The sequence below is a fragment of the Crassostrea angulata genome, chromosome 10, assembly GCF_025612915.1.
Source record: "Crassostrea angulata isolate pt1a10 chromosome 10, ASM2561291v2, whole genome shotgun sequence".
NCBI classification, from domain to species: Eukaryota; Metazoa; Mollusca; class Bivalvia; order Ostreida; family Ostreidae; genus Magallana; species Magallana angulata.
Window position 1 is genome coordinate 5,535,145 of NC_069120.1, and position 23,006 is coordinate 5,558,150.

Below are 23,006 nucleotides of genomic sequence, written 5' to 3' on the forward strand. Positions count from 1 at the left end.
CAGCATATTTTCATTTTCAAATTGCTGTCTACTCCACTTTAAAACAAAGAAATTAACATTCTGTGTAAAATACTTTAATAAAGCATTACTGAAAATACCTAGTTAATTTAAAATGTACTGAAAACAGTCTGAAACAGTTAACAATATCACAATGGCATCTACATAACAAAACATAATAATTACCCCAGGTGTTAGATATAGCACAATGCTGACTTCATATGGATTCAAAAAGAGTTAAAACTAACAAAGAAACTCTGAATAATAAATAACAAGCATCTAAACTTATAACTATCTCAACTGTACTGATAAAATAATTTAAATTAAAAAAATGGTGGTACAATTATTAAAGCATTACAAGTATAAACAAAAGAAGAAATGATTGCTTTCATCATTTTTTTTCAAATATACAAACAATATGAGGACATGATATCTTATTACAAGAAACATAATATACATTTTAAAACCAAACAGTAACTATGCAGCCTATTAAAAGCAATAATATTTGTAATATTTTTTTTTTAAATGTACATACCATTTTGGTAATGTTTTTCAAAATCATTGCTAGGTTGACAACAACTTTATCTCATTCCAATTATATTTAAATACCTACAACAGACTCCTTTAGACTGTGAATATCACCAAAATGAAATGAGGACAACATGTGCGAACCCAGAAGAATTTCCATATTATTACTTTGAAAATTTAAGAAATTTGAATTTTCCAAAGGGGGGGGGGGGGGGGGGTCTAGACCCCACTCCCTTCCAGATCAGCACAAGAAAAATCTTTCAGAATGGACGGACAATAATTCATCATAGACAGATTAAGATATGTGCTGACAATGCACATCACACACAGCTGTATATTGTTAATAATTTCAGAATATTCTCTTAATTGGCAGAAAGTGTCAACAATACTGAAAAACTTGAAAACACCTGCTTAATTGTTTCCTAAAGAGTGATTCAAAACCTCTACATACACTTTGCAAATCGGTGATATAAAAAGAATTTTGTGAAAACAATTTCCACTTTTTACCAAATGAACAGTCAATGCCCTTGTGGAATCGACACTTTAACAATTTTTTATACAAAATTAATTCCCTTTATTGCATTTTGAATAGTCTCTCCCAGCTAGGCTACCACATTACTTATTTGTATTTCATCACTCTCAAATAGTCAAAGCTAGCAAGTCTACAATATCACAGGACAAGCTTTATATCGTCTAACTCTTGGTCACGTCTGGGGTCGCTATGGACCAGGTCCTCCCTCAAACTCATGCTGAATGCTCTCTAGGAACGAGTCCCCGCTCTTCTCCATCTTGCGGTGGGTGTCTTCATACAATCGCTTCTTCTCCTGCAAAAGACAACGCAATATTAATCGATGAACTTTATGAATACTGGGAAGATTGGTATTTTAACCCTTTTTATTTATATCGGACTTTAAATCAAAGTTAAGTAATAACTATTAGTATTAACATGTAGTCACTCATCATTTTTCTGAAACTCTCTTGACTTTAATCCTCTGTCATATGAAATTATACGTGGATTTGCAAAAAGCTTTTAAAATATGTACAAGCTGGAATTATTAGATACAAGCAGAATCATTTCACACAAAAAATAGTTCAATGGTTTATGGGTTTTTTTAATGGTTCGTTCACCTGCTTTATCCATTTGTCTAAAAGTTGGGCAGTACTCTCTATTGTATAACATTTTCAGAAGGGAGCACAAAGAAAAAAAGTTATAGTTAAAATAAGAAAAATCATATAACAATTTTCTGTGGCCAATCGAAAAATTAGCATGAATACTCAAACTGTTCATATTTAAAGCACTAATTACGGATGTTAAAAGGATAACTAGCTCGATCTCATCATGCCTGCAAGCCCTTGGAAAATGAAGCTTGTAGATAGAAGTAAATATACATGTACAGATGTACAATATTAATGAATTGGAGATGCCTAAAGACGCCAAGAGGGGCTCATGATTCAAAGAAAAATATACATTGTCAGGTTTTCCATAATAGTGTATGTAACTACTGCACAACTGTAGGACTACCATATTTCATTTACCGGTAATTGGTAAAGAATATGTGAATTAGGGTAATCACCTATTTGCAATATGTATGAAATGTGAATTAAAAATCTCAATCACAGCTAGAAAATGACAGCAAACAGAGAGGTGGGGATGAATGAATTGACAGAAGTGAATACATTGCACCAAGTTACGACCATGAACACGATGAAGTGTTAGACACAGTCATTTACAACAAGCATTGCTTGACTGAGGCCAAATTTTACCTGATCTGATTCCTATATTGTAACTTATATCTGTTAATAAACCATAAAATGGGGTAACATTGGTAAGATATAGGTTAATAAAGTTACAAGTGTACATATGGATTTCTTAATTAATTGCTAATAAAATGAATCCCTCTAATCCTTTGTTATATACTGTGTCAAGGAGATTGATGGTTATACAAAGAGGTGGATAACTTTGTGTCCTGTATTTTAGTGTGCAAATGTTATTCAGTTTGACAGTTACTAAAACCTGAGGGGAAGAGTGGGAGGGTGGGACATTGGGATTTTACCTGTAACTGCTGATAAAGGTAAAATAGGACAAATAAAATTCAGATTAATGTTTCGCATTTTAACAGCACACAATCAGTACTATGTTGTATCAACATTCACATTTAGCTGGCAATATGGTACATTACTAGACATTAACTACATAAGGAGGAACAAACAATCAAACAATTATACGATTATGTCATAGAGAGGAGAGATCTGTTCTCTTGTTGTGTACAAGTCAGGACACATTGCCCGTACTGATACTGACCTCTTTTTCTTTTTGACTAGAGTGAGAATGTTCGTCATCCTGTCCTGGTTTCTGGAAATTACATAAAAGATTTAGATTAGCTTAATTTTGTAATTCCAACCAGTGATATTTATAAATAACAATGATAATGCAAGTAAATAATTTCTTTCATTCTTGAGCAAGTAATTTTCTGGTAAGATAATTACTTCAGCTAGATCTGTCAGGAATTCTAACCAAATTCATAAAAAATCAATATATCATAATATCTGACCTTATCATCCTGCCAAATTGGTTTGTCCTCGCTGTTGGAATCCTCCTCTATTGTGGGCAGACCTTTCCTGTATTGGAAAAGAAAGAAATAGTAATGAAAATATACAGTAATTAATTCATCAGTTCTAAACAGTTCATCCTAAATTTATCATTTTCATCAATCTTGATAGCTTTCCCCTTGGTAACAAGGAGAGACTAATATTTCTCTTTATTTCCATACCCAGCGGGATTTCTAAGCTGTGCAAATCCACTGGAAGGATTATCTAATTCTTCTTCACAAGCCTTCAGGAACTTGACAACATCTTCATGGTGGAACTCCTCGGCGATTTCTCTAGGTGTTCGCCCCATGTCATCTTTGACGGACAAACTGCTTCTGTTAGCAACCAGCCACTTCACACATTCAATATGGCCACTGGAAAATACAAATGCATCACATCTCAATCTTGAGTATAAATCAAGGAGGTAACACCACACTATGTATAAGATAATGACAAATGTGCCATAAAGGTATGACCTCTATAAAAGACCTTGACCTTTTATTACAATTGTCCTCCGACTGGTCACTTTGACCTTTTGGTTGACAAAATATTTATAATTCATAAGACAGATGAAGACACAGACCAAAAATAATATGTCTCCAGATCTTCAATCTGGTTAATACTTTATACAGGGAAATATTTGTCCCCCATTTTATTTTCCCCTCTTTTGTCCTCGTTGTCAGCGGGCAAATTTAAGACTGGGCGAATTCTAATGTATTATATATAACTCTCTTTAAACACAACTATGTCTGGGCGAATTTAAGACGAGGCCAAACCTTTTGCAAGTATATACAGTATAAAGACCTATTTAAACACTTTTAGAAGTTACTTACTTCATAGCGGCTAAGTGTAGAGGTGTTTTCTTGTCTAGAGTTCTGCATGTTATAACAGCTCCCATTGCATGAAGGACCTAAAACAGTATGGATGAAATGAAGAGACAAACATTAAGAAATCTCTATAGTTAATCATTGCTTTAACAAGTTTTTCATAACTGGCTTCAGGAATGTGGAGTTTACCATGAGACAGTTGACGTGGCCGTTCATGGCTGTTAGGTGGATGGGGGAGTAGCCCTGTGGAGTCTCCTTGTTTAGGTTGACCTCATTCACGGCCAGCCACTTCACAATCTCCACTCGACCAAACTTGGCCGCAAGATGAAGAGAAGTCAGCCCTTCTTCATTTGTGTGACTAAAAGTAGATTTTATTTATGGTTATTATCTTTTTCTGAAAGGTACTTTGATACTGAAAACTGACAGATCTCACATTTATTTAACAGTTAACATACTCTTTCATCTCTGGGAAGTGATTGAGAAGCTCCTGTATGCGATTTAGATTGCCCCTCTCTGCAGCCTCATGTATTGTAGGCCCCCTTAAGAGCCTCCTCCTCTCTTCATTTTCTTCATCTCTTTGTCTTCTTTTTTCTTCCTCAACAGCCTTCAGACCAGTCTGTTACAAAAGGTATAAGAAAAATCATTATCATATTTCATACCAGTAAGTTTGAAGTGCAATACCAAATATGACATTTTTTAAATTCTGAGAAAGGAAGAGCTGATTTTGAAGAACAAAATTCTAATGTAGAATAAAGGCCTACCTCATATCCATGAACAAATTCCTTCCCATCATCCTGTGAGGAAGATTCCACAGAGACAGCCTTCCTCTGTGGGTCAGAGTCTGATTCGACTCGCTTCTCCTTAATTGAGCGGAGTGTGATTGTTGGCCCTCTGGAGTCATCATAGAACTGATCGTCCCTCTCCCTCTGGGCAGTGGTGGTAGTGGTAGTGGTTGTGGTATAGGCGGTCTCTGACGACGAGGACGAGGAACTACTGGAGTCGCTGGTCACAGAGTCGTCATCCGATTCGGAGTAATCTCTCTGTCGCGACACCCTAACAGACTTGGACTTGCTGTCCGAGTAGCTTCCCTGATTGGACCTGATACTCAGGCGGTCATCATGGAGACTGCCCTGAGAGGCTGGGGATGGAGATCGCCTCCTCAACCTGTCACTATGGCTTTCTTTATCACTCTCCTCTTCCAGTGCTGCAACATGATAACATCTAATTACATAGAGTTGGGCACACAATTTTAGAAGTGTGATAAAATTACAATAATTCAAGTTCAAAGACTCAAGATCTACAAATATCTTTTGCACAACATTTTAGGATTGCAGAGTAAGTTTTATTAGTCAAGAAACTATCAAACAAAAAAAGCTTGACTAGTATGTAATAAAGTTGAGGATAAAAAAAATCAGAAAAAAACAAGTGAAAACTGGTAGTAAATTGTTTGCAGAGCATTTGTTGCTAGATCTACAGAAAATAGAAGGATAATGGTGCAACAACAAAAATCAACCCATATCAGGTATGTGAGAATTGGGTAATAGCATTACCTGCATTCAGGTAGAGAGCCAGTAATTACTCAGGTGATTTCACAGGTGAACAATTCTTATAAAACAAACCCCCAAACCTGTACAAGCAACACAATGAGCATATCTCATGTCTCACATAGCTGATATGCTGACTTTGTGTCTAGGACACAGAAAAGAGAGAAAGCAAGCAGAACAATCAATATTTGTATTAATAAATACAGCAAGTCACTGAAATAGACATACAGTAATAGAGTGAGGTAGAATGTACATAGTAGAATCAAGGATATACATGTACTATGCTAGCATGAACAATACTGTCTGTATAGTAACACAGCGAAGCAATCAAGCAAAGTTATATAGCAGGAAAGCAAATAAAATTAACAAGTTCTTCATCAGACATATATTTGAAATCCTCAGGACCTTGTATAAATGCCCGTTCACGGTCCACGAGTAGATCCCTGTACGTCTTGTGATCTCCGTCAACTCCAGACAGCCAGCGCTTACACACAAACTCGTAAATCTTCTTACTGAGCATGTCAAACACCGCCACTGAATCCAAAAACCAGGCGTTACCTGTAATCAAAGTCAAATCAAGATTATCCATAGAATTCTGATTGAAACATACTTTAGAATAAAAGTTTTCTGTATTCTTTGTAAACTTTCTTAAAGCCCTTATCTGACTTGGAATCTTGTAGAATCACTTACTTGCATCTGCTCTGTCATGTCCTATCTTCACTTTTAGCAATTTACCAACATGATGATGAGCAATTATAAATATGTCCTCCTTGAAATATAGTTTCAAAAGATTTAGTTAGAATTAGTACATGTATTTACAATTGTCATAATAGAAAAATCATCTTTTTTAGATATGTTGTACTAACCTTTCCCTTTTGAAAACAGACTTTGTGTCGTTTTGATTTATCTAGTGGAATCTCTTTGGTGCGGCCATTCTCTCCATACAATGTGATTTTAACTTGTGCTTTTGTACTTGCACCAATTCTGTTTCCTGTCCGTATGTAAATTTGATACTCCGCTCTGTCTCCAGAAGTTACTTCCTCATCTAACTGTTCAGATGAAAATTGTTCCAAATGTCATTATTACCCCTACATCACGATCAAAGTCTCTTTTCTTGGTTTATAGATCTCTTATGTACAAGTTCTCTTTTTTATCATATCCTAACAGTATGACAATAATTATATTGAGGATATTACAGCCTTAATTGCATAGATTTTGAGTTAAAGTTCTCACATGATTGATCTGCAGTAGAAGCTGATAAAATTATCTTTTTCTCATTGCATATCTATTGTACCGTACTCATAATGTGACTAAAGTGGATTACATTTGATGACTTACGTGGTTGTACCGCCGCAGAAGTTGACTAGAGTGGATTACATTAGGTGACTTACGTGGTTGTACTGCCGCGGATTACATTAGGTGACTTACATGGTTGTACTGCCGCAGATTACATTTGATGACTTACGTGGTTGTACCCCCGCAGTAGCTGACTAGTGTTGATTACATTGGGGGACTTACATGGTTGTACTGCCGTGGATTACATTGGGTGACTTACATGGTTGTACCCCCGCAGTGTGGATTACATTGGGTGACTTACGTGGTTGTACTGCCACAGTAGCTGACTAGTGTGGATTACATTGGGTGACTTATGTGGTTGTACTACCGTGGATTACATTGGGTGACTTACATGGTTGTACTGCCGCAGAAGCTGACTGTCCGTCTGGTTGCCATTCTCCATGGTCTGAGTTCCCTCGTCTACACTAACTTCCTCCTTTGGTCGTGCTCTGTCGACCTCGATCACTGTCTTCTGTCTCTGTCTACGCTTCGCTGACCGGGGTCGTACTTTCTTGGGCTCTGTATCAGGGGATTCTGGGGGAGGAGCTGGGCTATGTACAGGGGACTCGGACCTTAAATACAAGTCAACCATAAAAGAATATTTTTCTTGGACAAAACCTGACAGGAAGTTGACAGTGCTTTAACAATGACTTCAGGGTTTGACATTAACCTTAGTCTGTTAGCATAGACTAAAGAATTTCAAGTTGGACAAATATTTTAAGCCTAGTCAGTCGGACCGGACTAATAAAACAATCAGCTGAACAATTTCAATTGGAATTACAATTGACGATTTGATTGATGTCTCGGTGATCATAATGTAGTTTGACAGTCATGCATAATATGGAGAAGCAGAAAAAGCTATCTGATCTTTTTAAGGCCCCGCAGAAACGGAGAAAGATAGACGTGTCTAACAGCATTGAGAGCGCAATTGTGAGTACGAAAGAACTTGTCGATCTTGTGACTTCCTTGAAACATGGCAGAAAAATCGTGAGTGGTTATATATATTTTTTCAAAAAGCTCTGGACTAATTTTTGGTATAATTTGTAAATAAAACTGGAAAGGATCTATAGAGAAAGCCTGTTCTTTTATCACTGGATGTGCTAATCTGAGGATATATCTTTTAAAATATCAAGAAATATTTTATTTTAAAATTACTAATTAATTATTTTGGAAGGACAAATAAACTTGCCTGCAAACTAGTAAAAATAATCATGCACTAGTCTGGCCTGACCAATGCTTTAAAAAGTTAGTGTCAAACCCTGGACTTGAATACTCTAGATTAGCTGTTCTTATATTACCTGCCGTCCGAAGAATCACTCAGGTATGAATCATTATAACGGTACTAAAATGAAAAAAAATTTGGTTTAATAGCATCATCACATATAATAATGTAAATAATGTATTATTAATATTATAATCATTACAAGAAGCATTGTTACCAGAAGATATTCAAGGATTTCATTAAAAGTAAATTAAGTAATGCCATAAAACATGAATATTGCATGTAAGTGTGTGTAACACTGGAAATTATCATCCCCTGACAACCTTGCACTGTTGATCTTCTCCAACAATGAGTGAACATTTACAAAGTTATCACTGCTTACACACAATATTTATCCTGTGATACTGAATGCTATAGAATGCAAGCATTGTCATCCGGTGTACAAATGTCATGATATGTACAAATGTCATGATATGTAATAATGTCATGATATGTAATAATGTCATGATATGTACAAATGTCATTATATGTAATAATGTCATGATATGTAATTATGTCATGATATGTAATAATGTAATGATATGTAATAATGTCATTGTATGTAATTATGTCATGATATGTAAAAATGTCATGGTATGTAATTATGTCATGATGTGTAATAATGATATAATGATGTAATAAAGTCGTTGTATGTTTTAATGTGGTATTTAATAATGTTCTGGTTTGTAATAATGTCGTGATATGTAATATTGTTTTCCCTTGGACTGAAATGTCACACTTTCATTGGTTTAAACATAGCACGTGATTGCCTCATATATCTCTACATTTGTTCGGTGAGAAATAATATAAGGCAATATAGCCGTCATTGGCCGACGCTTCATTTCGACATTTCATAGTATTTAATACATAAACCACATGCCGTAAGTTCATTAAGTATTTGGAGTAATTGCCAATTGAAATTTGTTAAAATTCGAGTAGTTGCCCTTAGAACACGTCACATCACATTGTTTTGTCTGGAACAGAACAAAATGGCAGCATTGAAATTTGCTCAAATCTCTGCAGAGGAAAGGGAGAAAACATTTAAAATTGAATAGCAACAAAACATTGTAAGTAAACATGGGTGAAGCAAAGATTTTTAAAAAGTATTTGAAAGGTGAAATTGAAAATTTTGAAGAGTTTAAATGAGTTAAATTGAATGAGATGTTAGGCATCTTGTATATGGCTTTGCGTTGATCATCGCTATTTGTGAATAAATATGTCGCTGGATAGTCCTCGGGAAAAAAAAACCACTTATTAGGTTACTGAGTCAGTTACTAACCTAATAAGTAATAACGTCTTGGTATGAAATTATGTCATGATATGTAATAATGTCATGATATGTAATAAAGACATGATATGTAATAATGTTATGATATGGCATTTTTACCAAAGGCAGGGTCTAATTTGTTCTGCCCTAGATTTTTTAATGAAATTTTTTACATAAATCTTAACTGATACACTTATTATTTTAAGATAAAAAATTAGACTTTTACAACATTGTTTGCTTAGGTGATCATCTCAAACTTTGTTAATTTTTATGATAGGACCCTATGCGATTTTGCCTGAAATGTATCAATTTTGTACATTTTTTTTTTATTACATTTTTTAAACTTCCTCCCAAGGGAATTTTTTTCTGTTCCACATATAACAGTTATTGCTAGAAAGCACCAAATAATAAAATGAAAAATAACCTTCTACCTCCTGGTTTGTTCCAGGGGTCTCAAATGAACTTGGCCTCTTTAATAATATCTTAATAATTTAATAATTTAATCATCTGTTACCGTGGAATTTCTATGACGGCGACCATGAATATCCCAGCTATATTTTGTTCGATCAACTTTCTTTAAAGGCTACAACAAAAAGAAAGAAAATTTTGTAATGCATTTGTAAATAAATTAGCTCAGTCAATTCTATTATAGATTAAACTATCTGATTAACCAAAAGGCTTTATATTAATTTAAAAATTCTTATTTCATCTTGATTTTTTTGTTTTGTACATGAACATCTTAATCACAGGATCACCTCTCTCTCTCTCTCTCTCTCTCTCTCTCTCTCTCTCTCTCTCTCTCTCTCTCTGCACACAAAAATGTACATATTTGTATTAAAAAGATCTGAGAGTTAGCTGTCATTACACTCTAATTAACAATTCCTCATTAGATACTAAGACAACTAAAAAATCCTTATACATACTGTATACAGGGAAAAATTCGCCCCCGTTTCATTTCGCCCCGTACACCCTTGTTGTCAGGGGCAAATTTAAGACTGAGCAAATTCCAATGTCTTAAATTATCACTCTTAAAAAACAGATGTGTCTGGGTTGAATTCAAGACGAAGCGAAACTGTTTGCAAGTGTGGAAGGACGAAAATTACACGAGGTGAAAATAACCCTGTATATGGTAACCCTATTAATGAGGAAAGTTAGAAGTGTCTTTGTTACATAGACAAAAAAAAGTTGTTGTCTTGATTATATATATAATCATTAGAATGAGTGACACAAATTTTGAGAGATACAGTAAGGTTATAATTATATTCATGCATTTATAGAAATTACGACTGATGTCTGAGAACCTTGTTAGCAAGTAACCTATACATATGCATACATTCAGGTACATTTTTACACTCCCCCCTTCCAACAACTTAAATTATTACAAAATTGTTAGACAAAGAGAGAAATCAAGATTTCATGCATGTATAATTAAAATATGGGTTCTACAAAATGTTTTTATACTAGAGGCATGTCTAACTTAGAGGATCCCCTCGTCCCTGAACGACAGATCAGATACAGAGATATACAGGTCTATAGGGGGAGTCAGAAGACAGCGGCCTAAATCAGAGGTCATGCCATCATGAAATCTTACAGTGGTGGCCATGTCAATGGGGTTTACCACACTCCAACTCTTAATATAAACAGTGGGCATTTCACTACATACATCCTGAAACACAAAATGGTCCGTTGTGATTGTGATGAGAAATGGTAAGTGTAGTGAATAACTAAAAACAAATAAAAATTACAAACAACACAATACAGTACGGTAAATCTTGTTTTAAAGAAGGGTTATAATGAAATTTACTTTCATAATATAGATAAATCATATATACCGGTGTTAACTTATTCTCTTCAGAGAATTGGACAGGCACAGTATGCCTGTCAACTTCCCTAAAGAAAATAGGGGTTCAGTATATTTTTTGTTATAATACATACACCAATTCTGAATATTCAAAACTGTTTAAAATATACAGATAACCAAAAATTATGTTAACAAAGCCACACATTTACTTAAAGCACAAAACACGAGGAGTGGCGACAACTGTCCCACCCCCTACCTTAAATCTGTTCTCATCCATCTCTGTGTGGTGGGGCAAATGCTTTTTTGTCTAAAATCAAATTTCATGCTTACTGATGAAAATGCAGCCTTCAAAAGCGACTGAATGAAAGGTGCTTTAGGTTTGACCTGTACGTCGCATATTGCAAGAAATACTGTAAATTCCTTATTTTACGCAAGTACTTAATTCCACTGTTTTGTATCAAATCAAGAGAATATAAAATCGCGATCACCAATTTCTTTTTATAATAACCTATAGTTCAAAACTGTCTGAAAAATAAAAGTGAGTTTCAAAATCCGCAGGGTAGCTTCTCACGATTTTATGCGGAAATTAATTCTTCACGTTTAAATAGGAATCTACAGTACGGAATGGAGAAAACAATGCTCCAGGAATGATCAGACCTGTAAAATTACATGCATATACCTCAAAGGGTCTGGGAGCAGACTGGGGTCTTTTGGGGCTCTTTCCTCTTGGCTCCTCCTCTTCATCCTCCTTTGTTTTTTCCTAGAAAACAAATATGGACGATTCTTTAAAACCTTTCTGTGTCAAACAGATGGAAATATAAAATCAGATCCCAGTTACTGGATACCCTAATCAAATAAATTCTGGATTTACATCTGAACACTATTTGATGTATTACTGTGGATTTCTTTTTATACACAAAAACTGAACTCCTTAATCCCACCTTTTTGTATCCAATCTTGAGAACATAAAACTGTGAGAGATAATATTTTTTATGATTCCATATAGTATACAGCTAGGAAAAATAATAGAGAGATTTAAGAGTACATATATTGAGCTTCTCTCTTCTTTATGCTTTGCAATCTACATGAGTTTTAATTCCTTAGGCTAGCATATTTAAAATCAGGAAATTACAGTAATCCTGAGAAAATCTCAACTGACTTGATAGCTAGCAGTGAAACAAGGGATAGGAAATTCTCCACTTACAGTTGCAATGAGGACTTTGGCTGCTGTATCCACCAGGCGTTTGGCCTCTGACTTGGGCACACTGTGACTCGGGACACTTCTTAGAAGGGGCCAGCCTCCTTTTAGGGCCCTGAATAAATAAAACATTCAGTAAGGCGGAGTCCCTTGAGTAGGATGATGATTTCAGTTTTGTAGGTCAATACAGAGAGGGACCTGGTCCTCTTATACAAAAGTCAGGCTTAAATTCTTACTTGGGTTTCTGAGACTCCATCAGAATTCCAAACCCAGTCATCTCTCTACGCAGTCGCCTCCCTTCTCTGGTGTCTGCATAAGCATACTCTGGTAATGGGGAAGGCTGTTGAAACAAAGAATTACAAAGTGTATTAAAATCTCACCAACAACTCAAAGATTATTTCTAACGATCAATAATAGCTTTACTGATAATCTAAAACCCATAAAAATAAAAATTTCAAAATTGATGCAAGTTGATTGCTCATGCACATTACTTGCATGTAAAGAAATCTTCACAAACATGCTCACAAAATTTTAAGTAACATGAACAGGGTGAGGTGTAAACAAATACATGTACAACATTGTGTAACAAGTGGGTGGGAGATCAGAGCTCTCCATTGTGAAAACAGTCTCCATAATCAGAGGTGAGAGAGAGCCTTGAAATATACTGCACAGTATACAACACAAATTGTTTTCTTTTATATACATGCACATCCACAATAATGTTGGTGGGATTTAACAATGGTGGTGTACACAAAGAGTGGACTATTTACCCGGGTACCTGCTCCCGCAGATTTTGAAGGTCTGTAGAGAGCAGACAATGGCTCCACATCTGGGTCTCGTGTAAGCTTGGAAATATATAATTGCTAGTTTCTCAGTCTCATCTACTTTGTTTAATTTTTTGGAAGTAAATTGCTGATTAATGACTGAGTAGCCAAAACCACCTCATCAAAATCATTTCTATTCTCTGGATCAGGCTACCTGCATGTACTTCAAAGCATATGAAGTGTTGTAATGTTGCATTTAAATCATTTCCATAAATCAATCAACAATATTCAATTGCTTATAGGAAGACTGGAGTTACTCCATTATTTAATGTGCATACTGCTGCTTTTGTAAGTGAAATGACAGCAATCGCTGAACTCTAAGGAATGATTGAAACAAAATTAAGGAAATATTCTACTTAAAAATGTTGTTTTAATTTTTGTTGACATTGTTTTAATATGAAAAGTGATTTTACAAAATTAAATTGTTCAAATACCTAAAAAAAATGCAAAGTTTTATGTAAAAGTAACATAAAAGTATCAAGATTTTATATAATGTAATTTGTATAATGGTACTGGCCCAGAAACTTGTTCGAAATTCAACAAAGCCAGTTAGTGCTAAGCATTGCACCAGTTCTTTTCACTTTAAAAAGAGGTTAAAATAACAAGCATTCTGAGAGTATTGCATAAGCAATACACGTCCCCTACCGGTTTGTATTATTCTATGAAAGCTTCCAAGCACATAGGCGTCGGAACCGGGGGGGCTAGGGGGAGGGGGGCTTAGCCCCCCCACTTTTTTTGCAAATTTATACCTTACCATTAGAAACATAGCATAATAGAGGGTTCAGCCCCCCCCCCCCCCCCACTTTTTCTCGCAGGAAAGACTGTTTCTAAATTTACATTGAGGATTGAAAAAGTGGATTCAGAAGCATACTAGCCCCCCCCCCCCCCCCCCCCCCCCCCACGGATTAGGAATCACGTGATTTTGGAAAAAGAATTTTGGGTAAGTAATTTTTTTTTATTGGAAGTAAAGGTATACTTCCCCCCCCCCCCCCCCCCCCCCCCCCCCCCCCGGATTAGGATTTCCATGAATTTTGGGAATTACTTTTTTCTCAATATTTCAGAGGATTAGTCTAGCCCCCCCCCCCCCCCCCCCCACTTTCAATTTGCTTCCGACGCCAGTGAAGCACACAACTATTTCAGAGCTATTGAAAACGAGATGTCATGCTTTAATCAGAGATAAAAGAACAGAGGAAATTAAAACTATATAGTTGATATAGAAATTAAATAGGAAATAGGTAAAATAATACTCTTTATTTCATCTCCTGTAATTTCGCCAAGTCTATTCTATATTCGCTGGTAAAAATTTGTGAAAACAATGAACTGTTATGCACAATATCATTTCTTACCCTCTTCTTCTGAACCCCAAATCAAACCAAACAGTTAAACAGCCCAACCCGACAACGAACCCGATTGTAATAATAATACAAAAAAACCCTGCCGATTAAATTTACAACACAATGCTTGACACTATTTTATAGATTTTATTTGTTTGTTAGAAATGATTATAAAAGGAATGGTACAGGAAAAGGATTGGAACAAGTAACGCACGATATTATTACTGACTACATACTGACCTCGTTTATTCAGTTACACACCGAACCCGATAACGAACCCGAATATTAAAAAATTGGAATATAAAAAATTAATTTTCTCGAAAATATGTCAATCAGACGCTACAAAAGTGTAAACTTGATCTGTAGTTTGACATTTTGAAGCTGTTCAGCAAGTTTCATATCATTCCTCAAATGCATAAAGAAAAAAAGTGTGGAAAACTGAAGTGGGACAGACAGACGGACTGACGGACAGACAGACAGACGGACGGACAGACGGACTGACGAACGCAGAGGAAAGCTATAGTCCCCTCCGGTGAAACCGGTAGGGGACTAATAAAACCATCATAAAGTGGTACGTGTATTTTAAATTGCTACAATTACTATGAAGTGGTATTTTATCATGGTACACTTATCATGAAGTGGTATTTCATCATGATGGACTTAATTATCACAAAGTTGTATTTTATCATGGTAGATTTTCATAAAGTAAAATTTTATCATGGTACACTTATGATATAGTAATTGATCATGTTACACTTACTATGAAGTGGTATTTTATCATGATGCACTTATTATGAAGAGGTATTTTACCATGGTATACGTATCATGAAGTGGTATTTTATCATGAAGTGGAAATTGGTCATGTTACACTTACAATAAAGTTTTACAGTGTAATTGACAATGTTAAATGTCACTTACCAGGAAGTGGTAATTTATCATGTTGCGCTTAAGCTTCTTCTTGACAATCTTTTGCCTGGGCTCACTTGCCCCCTACAACAAAGCAAGTTGATACAATCAATGACAATTCACTCTCCCTCTGCAACAGCTAGAGCAAGCAGATACATGTATAATGAAAAAACATTCACACTCCCCCTATAACAACCAGGCCAATGTGAGCAGACCAATATAAGCAATGGTATGAAAACTTGCTCAACCCCATCCAAAACTGGGATATCATTAGCATTCATGATGACTCAATTTTGTGGATTTTCTGGGTATTTCCTCCTCCACAAACAACATCCCCATCAAATAATGAAACAGAGTCTTTATAATTTACTTCCTTCATAATCCAATGTACAAGTGATTCCAAGAGATAATATATCAACAAACTAATAAAAGTTGATAATCCATGAACACTGGCTCTCGAAAGCTTAAATGCAATCACTTCATAGCGCCCCTTTATCAAAATTAAAGGTTCATTGTTACGGGACGGTAGATATATTTGGCTGATTATTCATGAAATTATATGTAATAACATATCTTTTTAATTTTGTAATAAACAATGTTTACATCTGGCACACCACCCCTATGAAATCAGCATACTGCAAAACAGAGACAATTCAATCTTTCATCAGTTTTTTATTCATGCAGAAATAAGATTTGAAATCCTTAAAAAAAATTATTAAAGTATGTTGCTCATCTAACAATTAAGAAAGAAAAATTTAAGATGAATTATATTCCTTTATAGAAATGTGCATGTGATTTCTGTAAAAATTGCCCAGTGTATTGTATGCCAATAATGTGCATTTTAATAAATTATGATTGTGACTTCCTATTTAAAAAACATAATCACTTCAGGACAATTTTACACAGCCCTTACAGAGGTCTATAGAAGGATGATGAACTAATGTCATATTTTGTCAACAACCAAAATAAATAACTGAGAGTGAATCATAGGTCTAAAACTTCCCTTAGGGCTGGAGTTTTTGTCTGTTTCAAACTTTTTAGCTGTCTTAGAATTCCTCTGGGTCTGAATATACAATGTACTAGGTTTTTTTTTTTTACACAGTTGTGGAGTATATTGCATGCAACAAAGAATGTTGATCTAAGCAAAGAACAAACTCAAGTATGGGATTTTTAAATTCTCAAACAGAGTACCTCTAATTAAAATATCTCTTCGGTGACAATGAATGATAAATTTTGGTTTATGAGATTTAGGCAAATTTATGTACCCTAGAATATGTGGAATTGGTAAATAAATTAATCATTGTATCCATTCATTATTTTAAAAATTAAAAAGTAGCCCTGGTATGAATCAAGGAACTTGATTATTTGGGGATTATGAGACAAGAACATGCAGAGCTGACTCGTGACTTTCTTTAGTCCTTTAACTTCAAGTTTACGAAGAGTACCTTCATATTTTTTTGTAAGCGGAGTTTTATTACGTTGTTTACACTGTGATAAAAGCTTCATTGTTGCCTGTTTTCTGTCTAAAAAACTCTAAAAAATCAATAGTTAGTTAAGAGCCCTCTCCAGTGTATACCAAATACATAGTTACCATAAGACCTTCGTGGGCTGGAAGCAGACCTCTTGTGTTACGACAGATTTGTTACAGACATGCCTTTATATGACTGCTATTTTATCATTCCCCAGCAGTAGTACACTTTTAAGGAATAAAGTACAGATGAAAAACCCGGGGATTTGACTCACTTTGACAAACAATTAAATTCACATTAAAGACTAATTTAAATGTCATCTTCTAAAACAAGCATTCAGATTTTAAAACTTGTTGCTTAATGTCTTTTAAAAAATTAAATATACCACATTTAAGTTAATTAGTCTTTATTTACCATATTCATTACATGTATTTGCATGGATGTTTGGATGATATTTAAAGAGATCCACTCGTTGCCTAGAAATATGTGTTTGTTTTCGGAAATTTCAGAATATTTCATCAAGTGATGTCAATAAAGTCCCAGGGCAAGGAAAACGAATGATTTATTTTCACAGTTCATTAATAATTCAGCAATAATTCACAGCTAGCTTTTCTTCAGTTGAGTTGATTGTATTCTATCTAACCATGTGTCTTGAAGCCATGAACCATATTGTTCAACATCCTCCTCATTAATGGACACATAAACCTTCTTTAAAACAATTGTATTTAAATGATAATGATAAATGCTCCATGACCAATGATTATTCCGATATCTACTGTAAATCTCTATTATCCTGTGGATCCTGTTTAACAGCAATTTGAGTGTATTTTCTACCTGGTTCAGCCTAATGGTTGTATTGTTGATCTGTTGTTAAAGCAAACTTTTGGGAGAGTTATACAAGACAAACAAAAATCTCGTCAACAGTAAATATTTAACGCCTCACTCCCACAACACAAAACACCTCAACGGGCTGATTATCCAGGAGATTTAAAGCAGACTGGAAGACATCGCTAGTGTAATACTGTGATGTCATTTCATTTGGTTTCTACATTACATGTAATTACCTGAAAAAATATTTTTAAACCTACGAAAAATTTATTAACTTTCAATAATTCTAAATGTATGGAAACAAATAGATTTAATCTTGTTGAAATGATTGAATAAAACAAAATAAAATCACAAAACATTCTAACGAAGATGACGTCAGTTTGAGATCACAATTTAGCTTTTATCTACTGAGTTTTAACTCCAAAAATTTAAAAATGAATAAATCCAAAGTTAAACTTTATCTTAATATTCACTAATCAGCATGTAACTAAATGTATTCTCTACTCAGTGTACAGAATTCAGAAGACCAGGCACCATCATTTGTAAACTTTTCCATTGCCGTCAGCTTCCGTGGTTCATCAATACATACTTTAAGATACCCACAGTGTTTACTTACCGGATCCATTTGAGTGAGCTTGACTCGGACCTTTGGTAGGCTGAAGTAGTGCTTGAGGGCCCTGTCATGTAAGCCATCATATTGAAGAGTCGGCCTCTGGGCAAAATAATAATACATAGCATCAGCACAGATAGACACACTGTCAAAAGTCTTGGGGTGCTGCAATTCACCCTTATCAGTACTAATTAGGGTCAGCATCATAAATAAGTCATTATATCATCAATAAATCAATAACAGGATACCTTCAACTTCTCTTATTACTAGTATTGCTTAGTTACTATGTCTACGTCGATCATGCAAAGATGTATGTTTTACCATCTGAGATGTGCATAATTCATGTACAGTTGAAATGTTTTTTTTATCTTTAGAAAATACTTCATCAGCATTAAAAACAATTCTATCAAAGTATACAGTTAAAGACATTTAATAATTACATCACTTTTCTGAGAGCTGGAGTTTAAATTTTAATAAAAAAGTACATAACCAGATCATTGCAGAGGAATTTTTTGAAGGCTAGATATCATACATTTGTACTGGTAATCTTATCAAACAAACATTGATACGACTATAATCTATCTCATCAATGATACCATTCATTCTGTCGTGCATGAGAACATTTTTCTAGGGAACTTGAAGTGTCTGGATTTGTGTTCCTGATGTCTGTACATTTAACATATTAAGCTGAAGTGGCTTTGAAGAAGCTCCACATTGAGGCAAATGGATTTAAAATCATATTAAAGCATATAGCTCAACTTTTATGAGGGAGAAAGTGACAGTTCAATGTAGAAGACTTTGATAAATGCAAGGGTGGACAACAACATAGATCATATAGGTGTCATGAAATGTGGGTTTTCTGCTGTTTATAGGTTTATACTGAACTTAATTATAAGAAATATACCATGGTGAATGAATAGTATGCTGGTGCTATTTAGATTGAAGGACAAACTTGTAGGCTATACTTACTGATTTTAGGGGAGGATGATCAAGTTGGGGACTGTTTACTCCCGAGAGATCAAAGCCATCCTCCAATCTCTTCACATCAAAGTAGTACTTCCTAAACAAATGGTATTGATCTCATCAAAATAAGATTTCCACAAATAGACACAAATAATAAACAATGTTATAAGCTACAGGCATGTACTGTGGTTTCATCAATATTCGTTGAATACCAATTTTCGTGGATTTCATTGTTAAGTTGATCCGAGAAATTAAATGTTCATTGAAGTTCAATTTCAACTAACATTTTGTATTGATAGGATCATTGGCCACGAAATGATGTATCCTTGAAACTGTGGTTTTCAGAAAATCCACGAAAATTGATACCCATGAAAATTAATGAAACCACAGTACTGTATTATCATTAAGGAAAGTTATGTCCACACAACACTTTTTCTCTTTTCAGTTTTCTTTCCTTTATTTACAACATTGAAAAGTATGAAGTATTTCCTAACATGTACCTGTGCATAAGAATCAACAAGCTAGCTATTACTAAGAACTTTTCTCCAATCCCTTCGCAATGATATATGACTGTATAAAAACAAGAGTGTATTGTTTTATAAAATTTAGAAATTTATAAATTTGCATGTATCACTATGTATCATGTATAGTAAAGTTTGCCTGAATATGAAATAACTCAAGTATAATCAATTGGTCAGATTAACCATCAGATTGTAAATCACTTTAACTTAATTGAAATTTGTATCCATGTCTATGTAATTTGTATATTCCATTATTCTTCATAATAAAGTGCCCTTTGGTGGTGTTAATTCAATTTGGAAAATACCCATGTCAATTAAGCTTAAAAGGAGAAAAAGAATTAGACTAATGTTAATTATCATGAATATGATAACTTAGAGATCATAGCGTCTGATACACAGCTGTCTTTGTTGTTCGAAGATCTATCTATATGATTTTTTATGCTCTGTTTTAAGGATGTCATCCCTTGGACAGTGTGCATGGTTGTACTGTTAATATATGCATACCTGTTTCTTCTGTGTGTATTTATTTGTGTATTGTGAATGTATTAAACATCTGCACATGAAAAGTCTTTCAGAGAGATCTCCATGTATGCATCCAACCATTCAATCCCACAACCCAAGCATGTACACATGTGGTACTAACACATAAAAATAAATTACCGGTAATTTGCTTAAAACTGGAAAGTTAAAATAAGAGAAATCCCTCAAACTATAGAAGATTTATTTTACACATTCAGTATCTTTTAATGTAAATAAATTAATAATTATAAACTGTACTTTGTGAGTTTGCAGCAAAATATACATCAAGCATCTTTGATCTTCCACAGCTGTATACAGTCTGATAGTGGTATTAACTATGTTTTTCAACAAGACCATTGTATTCAATAATTAACAACCATATTTTCTAAATAATGTAATAAAACCGATTTTTCCGAGTTTGTCACAGCTTTGGTAAAATAACGACGATTATTAAATATCTGCGATATCAATACTTACAACTTCTTGGCAACAGTTTTAACTACGGCCTCTGATGCCATGCCTACTGTTTAAAATCGAAATTAAGATCCGAGAGAAGCAAATTCATATGTCATTGGATTAAATTATACACCATCGTTCACATGTTGGAGAATGGCGGATTACTCATTACGTGTAAACAAAACCTTACGCCCAAGAGTACCTGTCAATATAGTTCATATTATTTTCTTTAATTTGCTTAATAACGGGTGAAAAAAAATGTAACCTGGTGTGATATTTCCTTACAATTGATAATTATCTTATAGAAATTTAGAAAGACTGATAGATAAATATTCTAGTAAAATTCTTTTTAAATTGTTGTCGTTACTAAGACGAAACAAAATATTCCTACACTTTAAAGGTTCGTAACTCTTACGGAATTTATCTGCCCGTTGTACCAAACCAATTTTTCCCCGTCCTTCACGTTTTCATATATGTGCCGATGCGAAAGGCTTTAGTGCTCATCTTCGTTTGTAAATGCTGAATATGGAATTTTTTCATGTGTGTGTGTTTTAAAATGTGTGTTTGGTCGCTGGTTCGATCAAATTGGTTTTTTTTCGTATAACGTATTAGTTTTTCTTACATGAATGATATCTATATCTCTACACGTGCCTCCACATGTCTAAAAAATTCTTAACCTGTGAATGATGAGTCATATGTACATGTACAAGAATACTGATACTTATATGAATACTTGATATATTTTTTTCATGAATTTATATCATTTAAAGATATGTTAAGTTATAAAGAACTTAATTACGATGTTTATATATATAAATCAACGGAGAAGGATTATTCATCACACTATTTTTTATTAACAATTATGATGAAATCTGATTTATTTGTCAGTTATCCATATCTATATTAAAAATACAATACGAACATGTACTTCTTCTTGATAGATTTTCAAAAAGAAGCAAAGTAAATTCAAACATTCAAAATCTGATTGCAACAACAGAAAACTCAATCCTATTCGTTTTCATTTAATTGTTCCAGTTTGAAAGACTGCCAAAATTTCGCGATTTTTTGTTTCTTTGCTGGGAATGTTTATTCGCGAAAGTGTCTCCTTTATTCACGAAAGTCACGCGTTTATTCGCTAAATTAACGCGAAATTAAATTTTACAGAAACAAGCGCCTATATGAAGATTATATATTTTCAAATACTTCCTGGAAAATATTTTATATATTTCTATTCATCCCAATAATGTCCCGTTGTGGGCCAAGGTTAAAATTTATTTCTGCCGGTTTATTTTATTTTTCATCATTTTTTTTTTCATCTTTTAATCAATAGATATATACATAGGTTTCTAAAAATTCTGAAATCATGATTTTTATGTCAGTAAACTAGAGTCACATATATATTGTATATAGGGTCCTAACAGGCACCTGACGTTATATATTTCTCATATCATGTTAGATAGGGGTATATACACTAGCGTGCCAAAAGTATGTCAATTTTTTTTTCTATTTACTATATCATTGCAAACCAACATCTTTCAAAGACTCGTTAAAAAATTACCCTTGACCAATTTTGAAAACACTTGGATTGAATTTCAGAATTTTCTAGCTTTTTTGGCATCATATTTAAATATTTTTCCAACCTTCAGTTCTTGAGATTTGATATTCACCAGCCAAAGTAAGATTTTTTGGCTCGTATATAGCAAAAGATATATAGAAGAACACTTAAAAATATCTCCGTGTTGTGTTTGAAATATCAAATTTTACAAATGAGTCGTCAAAAACTATTTCAAAGTCACGGTATGCCAAAAAGTGCAACTTGAATTGAATCTATTTTTCTTCTAAATCTGACGCAAAATAACACCAAAAAACATTTTATATATAAGTCTTATTTTCAATGAAATATATAGGGGGAAAAAGTTGACATACTTTTGACACATCAGTGTACTGTATATAATTATTTTTTTATAATGAAAAAATATATTTATAATGTCAGGTCTAGGAAAGAGATCGGGTTCGAATAAATAAAAATATCGGGTTTGATATAACAGTTATTTTATGAAAAAATATAGTCCAATGTTTGCACGATGATCTTGCTTAAATATTCCATAATTAACACATTGTAATACTACGTATCAATTAAAATGAAATAAATCTAAGAATTAAGTATTAATGTTAGGTTTCCATAGAAGTTCTGTAGGAAATAAAAATCGATATTTTATTACGCACCTA

The 23,006-nt window shown here is 34.0% G+C and overlaps 1 protein-coding gene across 4 annotated transcripts; it reads right to left on the reverse strand.

The window, feature by feature from the left end:
• Window positions 1-58: 58 nt before the first annotated feature.
• On the reverse strand, window positions 59-20,957 carry LOC128167688 (uncharacterized). 4 transcript variants are annotated; one of them, XM_052833545.1, is made up of 23 exons: window positions 20,799-20,957; window positions 19,288-19,378; window positions 18,325-18,420; window positions 15,424-15,495; window positions 13,118-13,192; window positions 12,584-12,687; window positions 12,354-12,462; window positions 11,829-11,909; window positions 10,940-11,014; window positions 9,863-9,931; window positions 8,119-8,162; window positions 7,173-7,392; window positions 6,352-6,534; window positions 6,176-6,254; window positions 5,891-6,043; window positions 4,703-5,145; window positions 4,397-4,557; window positions 4,131-4,299; window positions 3,948-4,024; window positions 3,297-3,488; window positions 3,078-3,144; window positions 2,828-2,878; window positions 59-1,349 (listed from the first exon to the last, which is right to left on the reverse strand). In XM_052833545.1, exons 1-23 carry the CDS (start codon window positions 20,837-20,839, stop codon window positions 1,245-1,247), a joined length of 2,757 nt encoding a protein of 918 aa, XP_052689505.1. In that variant the 5' UTR covers window positions 20,840-20,957; the 3' UTR covers window positions 59-1,244. The 4 variants fall into 4 exon arrangements, with proteins under 4 accessions (XP_052689505.1, XP_052689506.1, XP_052689508.1 ...); XM_052833546.1 differs by lacking the exon at window positions 10,940-11,014 and adding an exon at window positions 11,406-11,456; XM_052833548.1 differs by lacking the exon at window positions 13,118-13,192.
• Window positions 20,958-23,006: the final 2,049 nt, after the last annotated feature.

Coding starts and splice junctions, on each gene's coding strand:
- LOC128167688 (XM_052833545.1), bottom strand. CDS start 20,839: ATGGCATCAGAGGCCGTAGTTAAAACTGTTGCCAAGAAGTT. Junction 11,015..11,828: donor CTGCTCCCAGACCCTTTGAG/GTATATGCATGT, acceptor TTTGTGTTTCAG/GATGTATGTAGTGAAATGCC. Junction 5,146..5,890: donor TGAACGGGCATTTATACAAG/GTCCTGAGGATT, acceptor ATCATGTTGCAG/CACTGGAAGAGGAGAGTGAT.